This window comes from Homalodisca vitripennis, chromosome 8 (genome assembly GCF_021130785.1).
Source record: "Homalodisca vitripennis isolate AUS2020 chromosome 8, UT_GWSS_2.1, whole genome shotgun sequence".
In the NCBI taxonomy this organism is placed as follows: Eukaryota; Metazoa; Arthropoda; class Insecta; order Hemiptera; family Cicadellidae; genus Homalodisca; species Homalodisca vitripennis.
The window spans coordinates 114,328,176-114,348,089 of record NC_060214.1 but is presented as its reverse complement, the minus strand read 5'-3'; the positions used below and the strand labels follow the sequence as shown (position 1 = coordinate 114,348,089).

General features: G+C 33.8%; 2 protein-coding genes and 2 non-coding genes across 4 annotated transcripts in view; 2 read left to right on the top strand and 2 right to left on the bottom strand.

Annotated features, from left to right (window-relative positions):
- LOC124367933 (melanopsin-like) overlaps positions 1 to 7,612 on the bottom strand; it is a 52,407-nt gene extending 44,795 nt beyond the window's left edge. Inside the window, exon 1 of the mRNA XM_046825142.1 lies at positions 7,461 to 7,612. Coding sequence (XP_046681098.1) covers positions 7,461 to 7,559 — 99 coding nt within the window. The 5' untranslated portion in view covers positions 7,560 to 7,612. The remainder of the gene's footprint in view (positions 1 to 7,460) is intronic.
- Positions 7,613 to 13,006: 5,394 nt separating this feature from the next.
- Positions 13,007 to 15,357, top strand: LOC124368333 (fatty acyl-CoA reductase wat-like). The gene is made up of 2 exons (XM_046825608.1): positions 13,007 to 13,252; positions 15,115 to 15,357. Exons 1-2 carry the CDS (start codon positions 13,031 to 13,033, stop codon positions 15,355 to 15,357), a joined length of 465 nt encoding a protein of 154 aa, XP_046681564.1. The 5' UTR covers positions 13,007 to 13,030.
- Positions 15,358 to 17,271: 1,914 nt separating this feature from the next.
- On the bottom strand, positions 17,272 to 17,412 carry LOC124368404. Its single transcript, XR_006922946.1, has one exon. It is a non-coding gene; the product is annotated as a U4 spliceosomal RNA (small nuclear RNA).
- A 911-nt stretch (positions 17,413 to 18,323) lies between these two features.
- LOC124368402 lies at positions 18,324 to 18,464 on the top strand. The gene has a single exon (XR_006922944.1). It is a non-coding gene; the product is annotated as a U4 spliceosomal RNA (small nuclear RNA).
- Positions 18,465 to 19,914: the final 1,450 nt, after the last annotated feature.

The following is a 19,914-nucleotide window of genomic DNA, read 5'->3' as shown; positions in this document are numbered from 1 at the left end:
CAATAGTTTATTTTAAATAAAGACTTTTCTGTATTTAAACATTGAAAAATAATTTCTAAGCAATAAGATTTAATGTAAATTACCATTATTTGAATTTAATAACAATTGAGTTCAAACATTAAATAGATGGATTAAAATAATCAAAGTTCAAGAATTAATCATTATTGAAATTTTTCATTACAGGAATATTTAAATATTTTCATCCTCTAAATTCACTCTGTACACTTAAACAAAATTTGATGACATTAAAATTGTACAGCATTAAAGGTAAGTAAATCAATTCTTAAAGCTTAAGGCTGAAGTGTAAAAATTACATTACAAAAATGCATCAAACAGTTACAACATTACACAATGGACAATATGACCGGTTACATGATTCCATTATCTACAGAATTTTGTCTGTTAGGTTTTCTAATAAATTTATCTTTTAAATTAAACAAAACACAAAACCCTGAATATAATAATTACAAACATATAGATACATATTTTCTTGGACATTAACACAATATTTTATCTTAAAAAGCAAATCAATGAATAATTAATTGACATTTTATTTCATGAAAATTTCAGGAATAAACCTTCCTTGTCTCTGTTCATATTTAAATTCATTTATGACATTAAATTATTTTACAGTTATTTTTTTATACCAAGCTATTGTCCATAACATAAGTTATTTTTGTCCATGAGCCTTTATTAATAAATTACATTTATCAAAATTAACTCTCACCTTAGCTTAATAAAATCCTATAAGAGCAAGGAGGGAGCACAGGCATGAGAAGTTTTCTGTTCCAATCTTCTGAAACTACTACTGTAGACGGCAGTGATGCAGAGTCATCCAAGAGCAGGAATAATCAAGACAAGAGTAGTTGAATTGTAGTTTGGCCAACTGGTGCTGCAGCAATGTTTACTAACCCAGCTGATAAGAACTAACACAGGTTGATCAGGCCTGTGACCTACTTGCAGACAATTAACTACCTTGATAACTTGATTTTGTCCATCAGCGAACAATAATTGCATTCTTGAGGTTGAATATTATTATTTTGAAAATAATCACTACAACACCCCCCGTCTTCAACAGAAAATTTCCCAAATTTTCTTCAGGACTAGTCCAGGTATGGCTTCAAGTCCGCAGTGTGCCAGTTCCCGATATCCTTTCCTTCTGTTGTCTGAAGAGTGTAGGTTCCGGAAGATAACTTCTTTTTAATTATAAAAGGGCCAACAAATTTTGGAAATAATTTGGCTGACTTGAAGGATGCTGCATCAGATAGGGCGAAGTTCCTTTTCCAGACTCGCTGTCCCTCCTGAAACTGTCGTTCTCTCCTCCGCAGATTGTATTTCTCTGTGTTCTTTTCAAAAGCTTTCCTCATCCGGCTCTTAACTTCTATGAAAACTTCCCTTAGACGTCTAAGTCTTTGTTGGTGAAGATCAACATCAGCACATCGAGGCAAATCCTCTTCATGAAGATTTCCTGATCCCTCTCCAGCTAAGGCAATCTCACGACCAAACATGAGGAAGACTGGTGAGAATCCTGTGGCTTCATTCGCCCCGGTTCTTAAAGCACATCCAATCTGACTTATCTTGGCATCCCAATGTCGATGGTTTTCCTTTACATAAGACCTCAACATATTCCCAATAGTGCGGTTAATCCTTTCGGTAGGGTTGGCTTGAGGGTGATGTCTAGGTGTAAATATTGTCTTAGCTTTGTATTCCTGCATTAAGTTACGGATAGGCGGGCCTATGAATTCAGATCCATTATCAAAAATTACAAAATCTGGAACGCCATAAATCAGGAATACATCTTCTTCAAGATGTTTAGCGACAGATTTTGCTGTCGCAGCTCTCAAAGGAAACAATAAAGTGTACTTACTAAAGTTATCTACTACTACCATGAGGTATTTATTCCCCTTAGAGGATCTAACCAAAGGTCCTATCAGGTCCACACTTAACATCTGCCATGGACGGTCTACAATTCGCTGTTGGCCCATCAAACCAGCAGGTTTAGCTGAGCTTGATTTCACTTGTTGGCAAACTTTGCACCGAGACACATAGCTGGAAGTGTCCTTGCGCATCTTCGGCCAGTAATAGTGTTGTTGTAGTCTTTGATACGTTTTGAATACACCCATGTGACCAGCGGTAGGGGCATCATGATTTTCTTCAAAGGCTTCTAGGCGCTTTTCCTTGGGGATCACCAATTTCCAGTCGCTATCATCACCAATTGAAACGGATGATGGAACATGTTTCAACAGCTTGTTACCCTCCACCTTCCACGAGGAAAATTGATCTGGATTCATTTTGATTGACTCGATCATCTTCAAATACCATTTATCCTTGATTTCTCCTGGCACCAAAGTAATAGAGTACAGTTTGCGTTCAATAATGCTGGGATGGTATGCTCCCTGAAACTCCAAAAAATCACCGCATCATCTTCAGTGCGGGGACAGCTACTTGTACACTTTTTATAGGATATTGTTTTTTTTTGTTACATTAAAAATTTAATCATTACATTTCGAAATCTTTGAAGATATAAATATTTTTAGTTTAAATTTTATATATCTAAGTCTTTGGTTATGTTTATAAATGCGTGACGTAGTGGAAAATTCACTAATTTCATTTTATTTATAAATGCTTGTTTTATTGTAACACTGTTGTTAAAAGTATAGAAATAAATTAGTATTCAAAAAACTTGGTAGATTCAATGTATATATAGTTAATTTATATAAGGGTGTGACCATTGTTTTTTCATCTTTTAATTCTTATAGCAAAACTTTTTGATGGCATATAATTCTATTCTAGAAATTGAAGAAGATACAAATTCCTTTACCACTTTGAGTTAGTTCAAAAAAAGCCTTATATTGGGAACGATTTTGCTAAAAATCTGAGACTTAATACTAAAATCTGCCAAATAATAATGTCTTTATCTTTAAAGCCCTGTTCATTAAACGGATTAAAATACAACGGAAAAGTGCCTTAGACTGAAATAAACTTGTGCAGTGTTCTAAGGAAGCGATTGAGGAAATAATTAAATAATGCTGTCTAATTAGTCTTTGGCAGTCGTAATTGTATTGAAACAGAGTTTGCTGCGAGCTGACAACGCCCATTGACAATTCGGTTTATTTAAATGCACTCAATAGTTTATGAGCTACAGATTTATATTTGTAAAGAAAAAAATTATAAAAGTTTATGCATGATGCTATCTGTTAAGGTAACCTATTTAAATGTTCTATGAAATATAGTTGACTTTCAATTCAATAAAGGAATTTTTCTCATACCTTATTCAACACCATTTTCATTAAAAAGTTTATCACTCTGAGATTCGACTTGTTAAATATTTAAAATACAAAACCTGAACTCAATATTGGAATTGAGATTGATGAGAGTTCATATCAACAATAAACACTATAGTTATTGTGACGTCCAAAGAAACGCCTGCGATTTGAAAACAGAATATTGATTCTTTTTACCATACAAGTTTTACCATACAACTTTATATACGGTTTATATACGGTATGTAAAAAGTCTCGCACGGGCTTTATAATTCTTGAACGGTTACATGCTAAGCAATAAAACTTGGTACATCATTTACTGCACGTATAAATCTACTTTTTGAAGTAACCACTATTTTTTGTCATGTCAGGGGGATGACCCGTAAGGAGTCAGAAGAAAATCTTAAATGAAAGCATACGTCGTGTAGTACATCAAATTAAAGGTCTATATTAAGAGTACAATGCCACAAATCCGATCCCAAAGGGTTCACACTTTAAAAATTACGATGGTTTTAAAGTCTGAAACATTTACAACGTAAGTCCTGGACTAGATAGTTTAATATTCTTGTCTTGGATGAAGTAGTAAGTAGTGAAGAATACTGGACTAAAGAAATAGTATTTAAGGTAGTTATTGACTCTTCACATCCAATGGAGGATGGTCTGTCTAAAAAGTGTTGGGGGGGGGGGATTTAACGTAAGCATAGCTCAAGATGTACATTATTTAAAATTGTTAGACCATCCTCCAGTGTATTTGAAGAGTCAATAACTACCTTAAAAACTATTTCTTAAGTACCAGTATTCATTTACTAAGTATAAACAACTTACAACTTGAACTTTTTTGGTAAATGACAACCAGCATGCTCCTCATGATATTCTGAAAGATAAAATAACTGCTGCTTTGTTAAAGATTTGTCAATAGACGATGGGCATGGGGAGGTGGAAAAGAATAATAGAATTTCGAACATTTTCCATCGTTGTATGTTATAAAATGCGAAGGCAAAAGTGTGACTGGTAAGACGTGTGATTGGGCTCTTGAGTTCTCGTGACTTTCATCGTGACTTAAATCCTGTGCAGTGAGAACGTTATGGCTCATTTTCTCTTGTCTGTACTATAAGTAGTTTTTGGGTAGGTTACATCTCTTCTCTTTTTCTTTTTCTCTTTCTTTTAGTGGCAGTCAATTACCGTAAGTTATAGCTTTTATGTACATGTATATAGACAAATTGTTTTCTCACCTAACGAAGAGAAAATATTTAAATTCGCGAAAAGTAGTGCTGCACGTTTTATTTATTTCTTCTATTAATATTGATTTCCATTATTCAGGATTAATTTTGAGGCATACTTCCATCCAAGTCAATCATGTTAAATTTTTGGCATAAAGCTGTTACATCCAATAATAGTTGTATATAAATTAGCTATAAATTAGGCACTGTTACTCCCGTCAAATCCGAAAGCAGGCCGCAGCATGTAAACTGAGTGTTTGTTTGTTGTGCGGTTTTAACTACAACAAACAAAACCCATTCGGCAGTGACAATTTTATCATGTAGTCACCATGGTCTCAGATACATGTAACTTGTAAGATTGTTATTGTACAAGGAATACAAGTTTAAGGATTTTTTTTAAAGGGTAATAGGATTTCGGACATTTGTAATCGTTGTATGTTACGACGAAGTATACCACTACGTTTTGAGGATTAAAATGTACCCTCTCCTTAAGTGGAAATTGAAAATGTAAAAAATGTGACAAGGGACGGCCACCTTAAGTTAAATTATTTGAGTGATACCTGCATAAAATCCAAACTGAAGAGAATCAATGGTTCATGAACCCAAGCGATGTCCCTGCACAGGAGCCAAGACCACAAAAACACGTCACACTCGAATTGACCAAGGTTACGCAAAAAACTTTTTTGTAACATAACTATGGTAAACGTCAAAAAGCATATTATTGTTAGTGTAATAACCACAGTTGCTTTTAGATTCGACGGAGATAACAATACCTAATTAATTATCATAATAATCCAAAACGGAACTATTGATGGAAACTTCTAGCACTTGGTTTATTTTGTACATTTGTTTTATATTGTACTTAAGGATGAATTTTTTATTTTGTATATACAGCTATATATGTGTAGTGGGTACCAAGATTTATTTGTTACCAACAAAAATTTTTCTATAAACGAAAACTTGGAAAATGCTATAAAAGGCTCTATTTAAAGTTTAATATGTCAGTTAAGATCTCGTTAATTGATTTTTACTTCTCAATTATTGCTGCTAATTATATTTTAGAATCCTCTTAAACTAATGACCCTTATTCTGATGTAAGATCAAGTCAAGCACTCGTTGAGAGGTTCAGAAGTTAATTATCTTGATTGACTGTTGAAGACTTTGATTAAGTACATGTTTTTGAATAAGAGTTACCAGCATATGCGTACATACATGCCTCGTCTGTGTATCAAAGCCTATCTAGTTGTGGTAGTTTGTAACAAAAGAATGTTGAAGTTAACATAACCTTTTCAGACATTTGCTTTTGTCCAGTTATACAAGAAATCAGTACAACTACGTTTCAAGGTAGGATTTAAATCTGATCTCTTTCTCAAGTAGATAGTCACAGTGACATCTAACTGTTGTTTAGCTTACAATATGCAAATCGTACATACGTTAAGGTATTTCTCTGAGGTGATGCTATAAATTTTGGGTTTGGAAAATATTTTTTATGTTACATTCGTAGCTCTTCAAGGTAGCATCCCTAAATACATAGAATAAAATAGAAATAGTTTTGGATGACTCCATGTGAATTATGTTTGTAATCGGATCATTTGAAAAAGTCTCAACATAAAAATGTAACATTTTAAGAGTAAGTATATGGCATAGTTTCAAAGATTGATATGATTGTCATCTGTAGAAAACCCATTTTGGCCAAAGAAAATAATAACAATTAACAGAATTTTTTCAAAATATTTTTAATAAAAAATCTAATTTCCTTGAATTAAATTTTAAAATCATAAATTAAATAAAAAATATATCATTGCCCTAAGAATGTCAACACATTTTGAGATAGAATAGAGGAAACCTACAACTGCGATTGGAAAAGTAAACTTTGGCTTTGTTAAAACCTAGCTGATGATAGGACTTTGTTACAATCCGTTGTGAAAAAAATACAATTAATTATTTAGTTCGGTCATATTTGAAATAATGTTGACTCAACTCCCAATTTTTTTTTTTTAAGGAATATGTAAAGAGATAAGAGTAAAAGCATAAGGAGTTTGTAGTGAGAAAGTTTCAGAAGGTATTCCTCTAATCGCTTCAGTAACTTACAGAAATTGAGCTTATCACAATCACTTCCTGAGAAAATACTTCATTGTACGGGAAAATATTTGAGTTACCAATATGTTGTCATCATAATAAAACTGATCACAATTTAACATACAACTTATTTACAAGATTAGAATTCAAAACACATTTCAATTGAAATTTTTCACATTGGCGTACTAAACATGTTTCCAAGGACATGGTATCGAGCTTCAAGGCAAAGAGATGCGTAAGAAAAAAAAAAATATGAACAAACCCTGCAAGTTACTGATACTCGATAGTGCTTAAACTATCAATTTGTTAAATAAGAAACATAGTTTCTGTTTCATGCAATGAAAACCCGTAAGTAATGATCTAAATAATAGTTCCAGGGTTTACCGTATCCTGGAAATGTTTTCTTCTTCAGTCCATCAATTTGTGAAAGGAGGAAATTTTATTTCCATTCCTTGTTCCTTGTTGCTTCATTAGGCATGTTTTGCTTTGTCATAAAGAACAATGTCACATCATCGTAATTAGTTTGCGTGCAAGTTTATTTTGCCTGCAATTTTCTCGTTGCAATCATGGTTACCCATAAGAAAAATGTCAAACTGTCTGTTAACTCTCAGCCAAATCCAATGGTGGGACAGACAATATCACCAAACTCAGTGTTAATCAAATATAGAAATTAAGCATGATGCACAATAACAAGTCTTAGTACAGTTAGTTCTCGATATATCGTGTGGAGAGAGACAGCATTTAAATTTCCCTACTAATTAAGTGGTAGGCTTTGCTAAGGGTTAGCCAGTCAAGCTAATTTTATTTATAACCTATGAAATTACGTTACACGCGTCAATTATTTTATCTACGTATAAGGAAAATTCCCAGTTTGATACTCTCAACTAAATGCACTGACCTGCTTGCTGAAAATGACAACGATGAGGATGTACCCGTTGAGGAAGAGACCTAAAACAGTGACCACTGTGAGCGGCACCCCGAGGGCGAGAGAGATCATCCCATCCAGCACACAGTCACATGGTTACTCGTCTGAAACAGTGTAGATCTGTTGAAGAAGATATATAAAACTGTGAGCGGCACCCCGAGGGCGAGAGAGATCATCCCATCCAGCACACAGTCACATGGTTACTAGTCTGAAACAGTGTAGATCTGTTGAAGAAGATATATAAAACTGTGAGCGGCACCCCGAGGGCGAGAGAGATCATCCCATCCAGCACACAGTCACATGGTTACTCGTCTGAAACAGTGTAGATCTGTTGAAGAAGATATATAAAACTGTGAGCGGCACCCCGAGGGCGAGAGAGATCATCCCATCCAGCACACAGTCACATGGTTACTAGTCTGAAACAGTGTAGGATCGTTTGAATCAATGTGTAATTAGTATAGTCAGACAATTTGGAGAGTCTTTCATATATTTATGTAGAAAAATAATTTATTCGAAACGATGATAATAATTAGAATATTGCCTTCCTCCTGGTGAGGGAGATCATTTCAAACTTATGACAAAACTGAGAGTTGAAAAATTTTTAAAGAAAGAAATGATTTACTAAATCACAAATGGGGCATAAGGAATATTCTATAATTACAATAAAAAAATGATTTCCTGGAGTACACTAGTAAGAAAAACGTAAGGCTAAGTATTTTAAATAGTGTTTTAATATATTAAAGCGAGGCTAGTTTTGCTTGAGATTGAATTGGTGCTTATGAAATAATTTTAACATTTTTCTAGATCAATTTTTGTTTCATTGACACACTTGACTTAGTGTATCTTAATTACTGATAAAAGAGGATACAAATAATTGGATTACAGTGTTTTTTTAAATCTTTTTTGTTTTATTTAATCCAATATTTTAAATGTATTTTGACGATATGTTACTTTAATTCCAATATAGTAACACAACTTTAAAACAAAGATGACGTCTCTGTCAATCTTTGATAGAATTCTGGTAAATGTGATATTTTAAAGGAAACGCTAGTTGAAAGTTTCACCACCAGTGAACTGTTACTATAGGTAAACCGCTAACAAAAAAACCCTTGGTTGATTTGAGTTCACGCAGGGTGGGGTAAATACCCCTCCAAGTATCCCCACCACTGCTCGGCGCTTACTCTATTTGATCAGCTGACTAATCTGGCTCAGTCGGTATCGTTCACTGCTGCGACCCGTTCAGTTGAACCGGTCATTACAGAGTTACTAAGCCTTCCCGCTAGAGCGCGTTTTACCGGTCATCGGGTTCAACAAAATGAACGACTGAACGGAATGACCAATTGAAACAAAGGATCTGCTTGCAAAAAAGTGTTCGAATACAGGAATAAACAACATATTTTCAGTAAATGGATAGATATATATAACAATAAATATATTGTTTCAGGAATCTAGTAAATGTAAATATATATTATTACACTACTATATTATTATACTGATTAAAAAAATAATTATATGTTACTATATACATTACTAAATATTTTAAATGTTAATAATTATGAACAATGGACATGGTTGATTGATATGCCTTTGATTTATCATAAGGTTATTTCACTATAAATGTTTCAATAAATTACTTAACACCAAACAGACACATTACTCGTTTGAAAATAATTTATTTTTATAAATAACACATTTTATACATTTAACCTATTAAGTTCCCTCCACTTTTCATAATACCCAGGTTGACTATAAGTTTTAACGATTCATTAAAATAATATTACGCACACTACTGCACGGAACGCCTCCTCTCAGATCGACCCTGCACATCGCACCTATATCGACCATGTGCTACCACATGATAGCCTTTTAAATGCTAATTGGCAATCAATTATTAACAACAGTAATGTAAATGTTTTTGCACTACAACTTCAGAATATTATTACAATTTCAATAGTCAGTCGAATAAATTTAAAACTAGGTCAAAAAAGCTAAAACATGGATTACTTCAGATTTAGTCCAAGCTATAAGAGAAAGAAATAAATGAATGAAATTGGTGGAAAAGCAACCATTTAATGTGGAGCTTAAACCCCGCTATGTAAATTACAGGAACATTTTAAGCAGAAATTTAAAGCAACTAAAAAATATCATTTTTGTGATAAATTTGACCGAGCTAATGGGGATTTAAAAATTTTTTGGGGGGGGGGGGGTTGTAAATAAATTGAGTGGTAGAGAGGTTAGCAAAGTTTCTTTCCAGCTAAATAAATACTTGCCAACTACCAAATTATTCAATGATAAAATTAAGCTTGAAGTAGCCAACGAATTTAATGAATTCTTTTCTAATGTGGGTCAGAACTTGGCGAACTTTAATGGCTCAAATATAACAATTTTTTTCGATGACCGATCTTATAGGCTTAATTCGACCTTCAACTTATGCACTGTTACAAAAGGTTATACATTACGTATCCAGTTTGAGAGGAAATTTCGCTACTGGGCACGATTCAATACGTGCAAATATATTTTAAAAAATCACATCATAATGTGAATGTGTCAAAACACATTAATTTTGTGAAAAATAGAATCCGCAAGTACATTTTTGCCTTCAGACAATTACGAGAAGTACTCACACATAAGGAAATTAAAGTGTCCTATTTTGCTTTCGTTCAATCCCAACTTTCATTTGGTATTATAGTCTATGGTGCTGCTTTCAAAACTATTCTTGAGCCATTAATTATTGAACAGAAAACAATACTAAAAATAATGTTCTTTAAGAGTACAACATATTCTTCAGAATTACTTTTTTCGAGGCAAAACTAATGACTATAAGACATTATTTTGTTTATCAAAGCAATTCTTATTTACTTATACACTAATTTTCATACTCTTTTTGCGTTGACAACTTATACTCATAACACACGATACTCGCATCAAGTCGGCATTACAGTTTCTATATTAAAAAAACATTCAGCGTAACAAATTTGTATTATATTTCTCATGTTTTGTGCCATAACGTGTGTTAGAGTTACAACTTCGTTTATGTGTTTCAATTACCTAATCTTTACTGGTTTAAAAAACGCGTGAAGGATTGGTTACTATCGTTAGATGACGAAGAATTATATAGACTTGTTGTCCCTTATTATCGCTGAACTTATAAGCCTTCCTCACTATTTATTGTTATTCGGTTTGTCCTTTACTACAATTACCACAACTAATACTTCATGCGAAAGTGCAGCAAAACTAGATTTATACTCGGTTACGTATCATTATCAATGTGACTTATCAATTGCCTGCGTGGTCACGGTTGTCATTAGCCGGAGTAAAAATGCATTCATAACCATTTATTAATCTCAAAAATTACAAAACTACTATTTTTTTTACTTATAATATCATTTGTTCTATTATTAGTTTTGAGTTCCAATATTCACGAAGGCTCTTCCCAGTTAATACTACTCTTCTTTTTTCAAATTTTAATTGAATTAAATAGAATTACTACAAGGTTTATATAATAAGAAATAACAAACTACGTATAAGTTCCGTATTGTTACACTCTGATACATGGTATCAGACATTGTATGTAGGCTATGTGCATACGTTTGTTGCACTACGTGTATATGCACTCGTATATGTGTTTTATTGTACTATTTTTGGGAAAATAAACTCATTTCATTTCATTTCATATACTTAATTTGGAAAAAAGTATCAAATGTATTCAGTTGTCAGGCAAAATTGAACAAAACTTTCAAAGTGAACGGGTCTTTTGAAACACTCTGATCCGGATCACTCGTTCGCCTAACTGACCCGTTCGAATTGAACGACACATCTCTAATGGCCACTGCCACTGCACGGCTAACCTCAAGACAACAATGCTTCCTGGATACATCTATGGCTACATTAATCTGTTTAATTAATATTTTACGCTTAGACTTCGACACTTGTATATGCCTACACACAAAAATATATAGTTATAGAACGGGTAAAGTAGCTGCAGTATAAACAAAACTGTAAGAACGAGATACGATCCACACAGCTGATAAACAGATACAAGGTGCTGGTCCCACTCCCCACCCCAACTCCCCGCCGGAGGGGGGCCCCTCCTGCGTGGTACTGCTCAGAAATTTGCTTCTGCGCAGGTTTCTTTATTAGCGGTTGACCTATAAGTCGGCCGTCACGAGACGGTACCGTGATAAGTGGTTCAAGGATAAACTACATGTTTAATCGTACAGCTCGACCGTTATTGACAGCAGTTTAACACGGCCTTTCAGCGCAGAAGGGCGGCGGTGCGGCGTGCATATTTGTTAGGTGCTTAAGTCATTTGAATAGTTCTCGTGATTAAACATATTTTTCTTTGAATGACGATGGTAAATCAACACAAATTTTCCAATAATAAAATGAATATTGGAATATTTGTGTTATTTTAAGTACTTCATTTATATTTTCTAATGCTCCAAGATTCTTCATATTTTTCTTTGTTTTCATTATTGGACAATAGTTATGCAAGTTCTTTCCCAACTTTACTAGCAAGTGTAATCGCAGCTGTAGGAAAAGAGAGTGTAACTCATAACAATAGGTGTGATATTTATGATTGATGATTGCTTATTATAGTAAAATATATTTAATTTTTTATTGCAGCTATTTCAATATCACAGAAATTGAATTACGTTTAGTTGCTAGCATAATTATAGGCTACCGAATGGAACTACACTCACTCTGTGATTCTGGTACTGAAGACGTCTGCCGCAGTCAACTAGTACACTACTGTAACTGTCTACTTACAATACATGGTAATGTAATTGTTTGATGTTAAGTAGTAGAAATAAATATTATAATCCTAATTTCACCTCTCACTGAAGTTAATTTTGATTTCGTTTCGTTCTACAGCCTTTAATGTAATTTGTTGTAACATGGTATCCATTCTTGTAGTAAAATGTACATTATTGCATACTAATATTTTATAGAAAATGTTTTTCCATTTTTATTCTTTGTTTTATAAATTAAATAAACACATTTAACGCTAAAATTTTCAATATTGGACCACTAGCGTTTTTGAAATTTCTACCACCAAATCTTTCAAAATTTCGGGGAATAACTCAGTATTCGTTAACTATGGTAGATGGGTAAAAATCTATTGTGGTTTTTATTTTACGTATGTTATTTCAGCAAAAATACTTTTGTTGGCTTTGCATTTCGTATATGCTGCATACTCTATTATATACTGCATAAAGTACTGAGTGTGTTCCTGATATACCTGTATTAAGTATGTAGTCTTGAGTGAGAATAAAATTTACAGCAGTATTAATTTTAAAACGATTAATGTCATGCATATTTATATACATAAGCAAAACAATAATCTGCACACTAACACATTATTGAATACTGATATAATTATTCATTAATGATACGCTGATTAGTTGTTTTTTAACGTCCGATTTCGCAATTGTTAAAATTAGTACAAATTACATTCATTTTATTTATAGTGTTGGATTCTAATAATCAATCTGATCCTCAGGAAATAAAATTTAAAAGGACTCTGCGATTGTGAGACAAATATGTGCCCCGATGTGAGTGCTAAGAACTCCAACAGATCCAAGATCCAACAGTTTTACGAGAGTAAAGTAATTTTCCTAACAGGCGGAACAGGATTTCTGGGGAAAATACTCATTGATAAACTGCTCCGTACCTGTCCTACTTTTGAAAGAATCTACTTACTTATGCGTGAAAAAAATGGTTTGACAATCAAAGAAAGGCTGACAAAACTGCTGGATGATGTGGTGAGTCTAGATGTTTAACGTACTGGTATTTATTTTATTGTTCTAAGGCGAATCCGAGAAGGTGTCTAAAATATGAGCCGCTTTCTAGGATTTGAATTTTTCATATTCTTCTCTATTGTCTTATAAAGTTTCAGTACTGTATTTCGATTTATTGCTCTGGTATAGCATTCGAATTTGTGGTGCAGCATTAGTTAAAGCAGAATAGCTTTTACCCCATTCATTCTGATTACTACACCATTACTAAATTATTAATTTACTTCTTTTATTCTTTGTTGAAAAGATTTATTTTAATTGTATTGAGTCAAGAATAACGTACAACTCCTAAAAGTCTATAGAATTTTCTTGTACAGAATTTATTTTAAATCTGTGATGTGTTGTCTCTAAAAAGCATATTGTTTGCTCTTTCACATGATTGTTTTGACAGTTACATAAAATATCTACGGTTAAATCTGTCTTCATGGTTATACTTTCGGCAGACAAGCCCCTTTTAGCTACCTTCACAATTGTTGCGAATTTTAAATTAATTATATTACAACCTGTTGTTCCACGTCCTACAACACATTGGCAACATTCTTTTGTTGAGAGACCTGAGCGTTTTATTCAGTACAATATAGTTATTTGAGAAATATTGCTGCACAAATACATAATAATATAATGGTGTGCTAAATAAAATAGTATATACAGAATCTTAGACAACATGTATGAGAATGTATGAATACTGTTATAATTAAAATTTTATCTAACTTAATATTAATGTTTAGATTAACATACAAACAGTCTTAATACTCAAATACTCTCAGAATACAAAACTCGTGAAAGTTGTTTCAAAACAGTTTTTACTAATTTTGAAAATATAGCCCAAAAGAGTAGTCAAATATTCGTAAATTAGTTTTTATGAGTTGAATTCAATAATATTGATCTCCTTTCATAAAAAACAGATGCTCTTGATTTTATAAATACTACCAAACCAAATGTATAAGCACACACCAAAATTTTTCTTGAAACCGATAGAGCAATTTTCCTAAGAAAGAAACTAACTGTCAACTACGCTCGTTTTGATAGAAGTAAAACAACTTAAAATTTATATCTTGCCTATGTTAGTTGCACGAATAACATCATATTTTTGGGTCTTTCAATTCATAAAATGCTTGAGTTTTGTTTAAAAAATATCTAAAGTACGAAGTAATAAATTTAAATCTAACCAACTATTATGTCAAATGAAACATCAACACAACACTTTCTTCAGTGTCAGTCAAGATTCAGAAAATGAGTTCTTAAGCTTCTATTCTGTCTTGATATAAATACAAAGTATAGTATTTTTTAATCCAATAAAAACAAGTCCTGTTTTAGGAAGCATTTCAATTAAAGAAACCTTAACAGATCGAACAGCAGCTCGCAGCATCGTGTATAATATTGAGCATAAGAACATTGTGTAAGCATATAAGTAAGCTCTACATGACCCAGCGTTACTCTGACTTCCCTGTGCAAAAATTCTATTTTCAAGCCTTTCGTAAATTCATTACAGCAAAAAATTAGTGAGTCTATACCTGAAATAAGTTAAATAATTAAAATGATTGTTTCAATAAACAAAATGTTGATACCTGTTTACACGTGTTACCTTAACTAACACATTGATTGTGGTGGACGGTACTCTCGACTAGTCAGGCTGTGTTAAAGTCATTTTTATAATGACGTATTACAGGTGTTAAACACCAGTAATTAAGAAATTGAATAATTTAAAGACAAATTAAAAAATGATATTATATGTGTTATATTCATATGTGTTGTGGACCTACGATTAATCGAAAGGGAAAGATTGTACTTATAAAACAGAGATTTATTTGAAATGATATTTGCCTCAGGTGTTTGCAAGGCTTAAGAAAGAGAATCCGGAATTTGCAAAGAGGCTCTCGGTGGTTCATGGAGACCCTCACATACCTAACCTAGGACTCAGCGCCAATCATGTAGCCTTGCTGTCCGAGACTGTGGACATTGTGGTACACTCAGCGGCTACACTGAGGTTCGATGAGAGACTCGGTGTTGCCATCACGACAAACATGGCCGGGTACCAAACAGCTCTGTTTGCTTGCCCAAGAGATGTCTAGGCTGAAGGTGAGTGAGAACTTCATATTGAGAGGGTAAGTACCTATCTAAGAAATAATTACTTTATTTATGAGAAATGCCAGAAAATCAGTGGAAGGATCCCAACATCTATGGATGATACCTCTATATCACTACTTACTTCATACGAGTATATAGCAGGCACGATTAATAAAAGAGATTGCTTGGTACGCCATCATCACAGCCTAGCCTTTTGCATCAGCCAACATAAACATTGCCTTTGATCACTAGGAACAGATCCAACGCGGTTATCAGCTCCCATCAATTTAGATATGCAGGTAAGGCATACATTTTACCCAGCAGGAATCACTTCTGGCTGGTTTCTACATTCCAGTCGAACCCACCACTGGGCACAGCAAAAGCGATGTGTCACTTAGATCTGGGCAACCTTATGGATGTCCAGGAGCGGCACATCACTAACTGCAAATGTCGACATTCTGGGGTTCATGGGCAATTCTATAGGTCTAATCTACTGTGGGAGATGACTGTTGGAGTTGTTGGGGTTTGTTCCCTAACCTCAGAGGTTCTTGCTAGCCACAATAAGGGTATCCACCCCCTTACTAGTTTGACTCGAGAGGCTGGTTCAGAGCTCGCCTCCTCTTCTTCCGGGGAGACATGACTTTGAAATGTAGTGCCCTAATTCTTCCTCATGGATCTCGATCGGAAGCGGCCCCCACTCCCTAACCTTTCCCATCCTGAATATACTGTAATTCCGGAAGCAGCGCAAAAGGTTCTTACAGGACTAAGTGCAATTTATAAAGCTTCTTGTCCTAAGAGAACAAAAAGGCATATGTTTAAGTAATCCTGAATAAAGACATTGCAATTCCCAGAAATTACTTTGCAATTATCAGACATTACATAGCAATTCTCAGAAATTATATTGCAATTTATTACTTCGTTTCGATTCCAAAGAAATCACTACTTCTAACAGTAGTGGCGAAATCACACAGCACTATCGGCCAAAATAATACAATCTAGATTATCCTATCAACAATCTTACATAATAGAAGATTTATTTTTATCCATAATTATATCATATAGCAAATTCTTGGGCGATTAAAATAAAAATAATTATCTACTGGATTCAAGTTGTGCCCCAAATCGTTACATCTCATTCGTGATTTAATTAGAGCAGGCTATTTCAGGATCCAGCAGAGTATTCACACCATCCTTCAGAGCTTGACTTAGTTATTTTTTGTAATGTTTTGGAAAATACAAGGTGAGGTAGAGGATCTTGCTTATTTGAATTGGGCGCCTTGAAACGACAGCTATTTCGAAAATATGGATATTTGAGTAGGCGCATTGACGAACTCCTCAGGGGACACCAAACAAGATCACCTCAAAACATTACATAGTAAGGCTATCTGTTTTGTGATCCATTTAGCGGACTACTCGTAAACACACAGTTGATGTAGGATTACTCCCTGCATAATCACACACACACACACACACACACACACTCGTTCAGTGAGGCCAATCGTGCATTAAGAAATTAAGTTTCATCCTTACAGACTAACTGTTGCACAAAAACTTAATCTATCGAATTTTTGCTCGAGAAAACGCATGTGAGGCGCTTCTTGATATGACTCAAGGCACAATTGTTTCCTTTAGCGACCTCTACAATAACAACGCGTTACTGTTTATTGTGCTCTATCGAGAGTTAGAACTATATAATATTTCGTATAAAACCGCAGGTAACTACTTGGAAGTAATATCTGTGTGAAACGTCAACTTTCTCAGATAATTGAGAGGCTTCTCTTTGAATACAAGTCTTTTGTATCATGTACATGTAAATTACTAAGTGGGGAGAGGACTGAATTGTAAAAAATGAGTAAAGGCCCAATCCCAATCCTATAAGAGTGATCCATACCTAAATCTAAATTGATGTATCTAATAAGCCCCCGCAGGGACTTCCAGAAATTGCCAGTGCGGGCGATATTTCACGCCCCCACGGCGGAGTATTGGTTTTAGTTTTCAATAAGCAATAATCGCACCTCAGATGAACTTCATTGGTTACGATATTGCCACTGCGCAAAGTTACCTTCATGACAGAGCTGTTGAATAGTGTATATAGACAAACGTCGTTTGACAACTGAGAGGGAAAACTTTCTACATATAGAATTAACTATTTAAAACTACATAAAAGATAAAATCTTAGTTGATAATATGCTGTTGTAAATATATGTACAAGTAAAGTACAACTGAGTGTCATTGTTTTCTAAGAAAATATAATAAAAGGTGATAATTTCATGAAAGTGTTACTATTTGGTTTTACTCGTGCTGCCACCTATGGTGGTGGTGGACAAAATCAGCACACAAGTCACACCATTAGCGCTACTACCGGTGAACTGGTACATCACAGGCATACTCTTTCCCTTCCCAATATACTGTTAAGTATAGCAGACAGACTATACAGTTGTCCTATTTAGATTGTACTGTAAAATGTAAAACCTCATTTTTAGTAATTATTTGATTGTATAATAAGCTATTGACTGTAGTTCAATTCTATTATATTCCCATTATATCTATAATTCCGATGTTTCTGTATATTAAAATGTAGAAGTAATTGTACAACACATTAAGGTTATTTTGGAACCGTGTTTGCCTTTAATTTATTATTAAACATATAAATAAACAATTAATACAAAGGATTTTTATCCGTTCCCCTTAGAGTTAATACAACTTTTTATGAAATAAAAATATTATAGTTTATGTTAAACATTGTCGATATTTTAACTATGCTACTGATCCAGATTACAAAATTAATGCATGAAAACAATGACACTCATTTGTACTTTAATTGTGCATATATTTACAACAACATATTATCAACTAAGACTTTAAGGTTTATGTAATTTAAATAGTTAATTCCATATGTAGAATGTTTTCCCTCTCAGTTGTCAAACGACGTTTGTCTATATACACTATTCAACAGCTCTGCCATGAAGATAACTTTGCGCAGTGGCAATATCGTAACCAATGAAGTTCATCTGAGGTGCGATTATTGCTTATTGAAAACTATTACCAATACACCGCCGTGGGGGCGTGAAAGACCGCCCGCACTGGCAATTTCTGGAAGTCCCTCCGGGGGCTTATAGATTTAAAATGAATCAATTGAAAAGTAAATCACTTCACTTTTAGAGGACTGGACATTACTCGTATTTTACACGTAGTAATTGGCTTACTTGTGCTACTGCCACTTTAAAATAACTGCGATTGTATCTGCTACTCCGCGAGGTGACTTGTTAGATATATGATGAGTTATTGACTTGTAAAATAGAGATTCTTGCTTCTGCATGTATGTACAATCTGAAATTTGATTTATAAAATGTAGTGATAAGGCACATGCGTGCCATTTTTTGTATTTACTATTCATTTTAATTTCAATAAATTATGACTTTATTTTATAAATAATATTTCACATTTTAAACTATATTGAGCAATACGTTTAATAGCTACAATACTAGTTACAAAGTATATTATTAAGGACGAACTTCATTCATAGAAGCTCAGAAATACGTTTTATTTGCATAAAGACTTACAAGTTCATTTCATGTACATGCATTAATTTGATAATCTGGATCAGTAACACATTTTAAATAACCACAATTCTTAACATAAACTAAAATATTTTTATTTAATAAAAAGTTGTATTGACTCTAAGAGAACGGATAAAATAACATCTACTATTGTAATTTCTTACCTAATGTAATGTTCAGTTACTGATAGCGATACAGTCGCAGTCACGGTCCAGGATCACTGCTGACCTGTCAAGTACCGCGATATCTAGAGCCCCTGATTTGGCACCCCCTGGACATAGCATTTCCTCGCTTGTGACGTGAAAGGGGGTGCTAAATCGGCGCAATGGCCGTTTCCATGTCCTGAATAAGCAATCCCTTAGAATAGTGTGGGGGGGGGGTAGTTATTCATCGCGCCTTAACCACGTCCATGTCCTGATTTAGTACCCCTCGATTCTTTTTTCAATTGTCACTGGCTCGCTGCTTTCTCTTTGCTTTTATCTTTTTTACTCTTATATTCCTTCCGCTATTGTAAATATTCCTTGCTACTATGTCCAAGAATCCAATTATTGGTTCCTTACATCCATATCTTCACACTTTAGTTTATTAAATTGGAATTGGATTTTATACCAATTCTTTAAAGAATATCCTCAATACACTATACATGGTAGTTGCTGCATGCAGTTCCCTTTTGTCTCGAAATATATATTTTCAGTTTCAATTGACACTGAGATCTTTACATATTTTAGATAGATCTTTAGTTATTATTTTCGGATCTCTTGTATTCCAAGTAAACTCACCAGTTAACACAGTTTATAGGTCACATAGGCACAAATTATTTCTTTTTGTGCAAACAGTTTTCAAAACAAGATTACTTCAAAATGCTCGTATTAACAACTAAATATTAACAGACAATCAATTGTCACTAATTCTTATTTCCGCGACGCAGGGGTGCCCATCCCCCCCAAAGGCTATGGCGCATTCCCCCCCAAAAAATTTACCATTCATGGGGGTGTATAAATT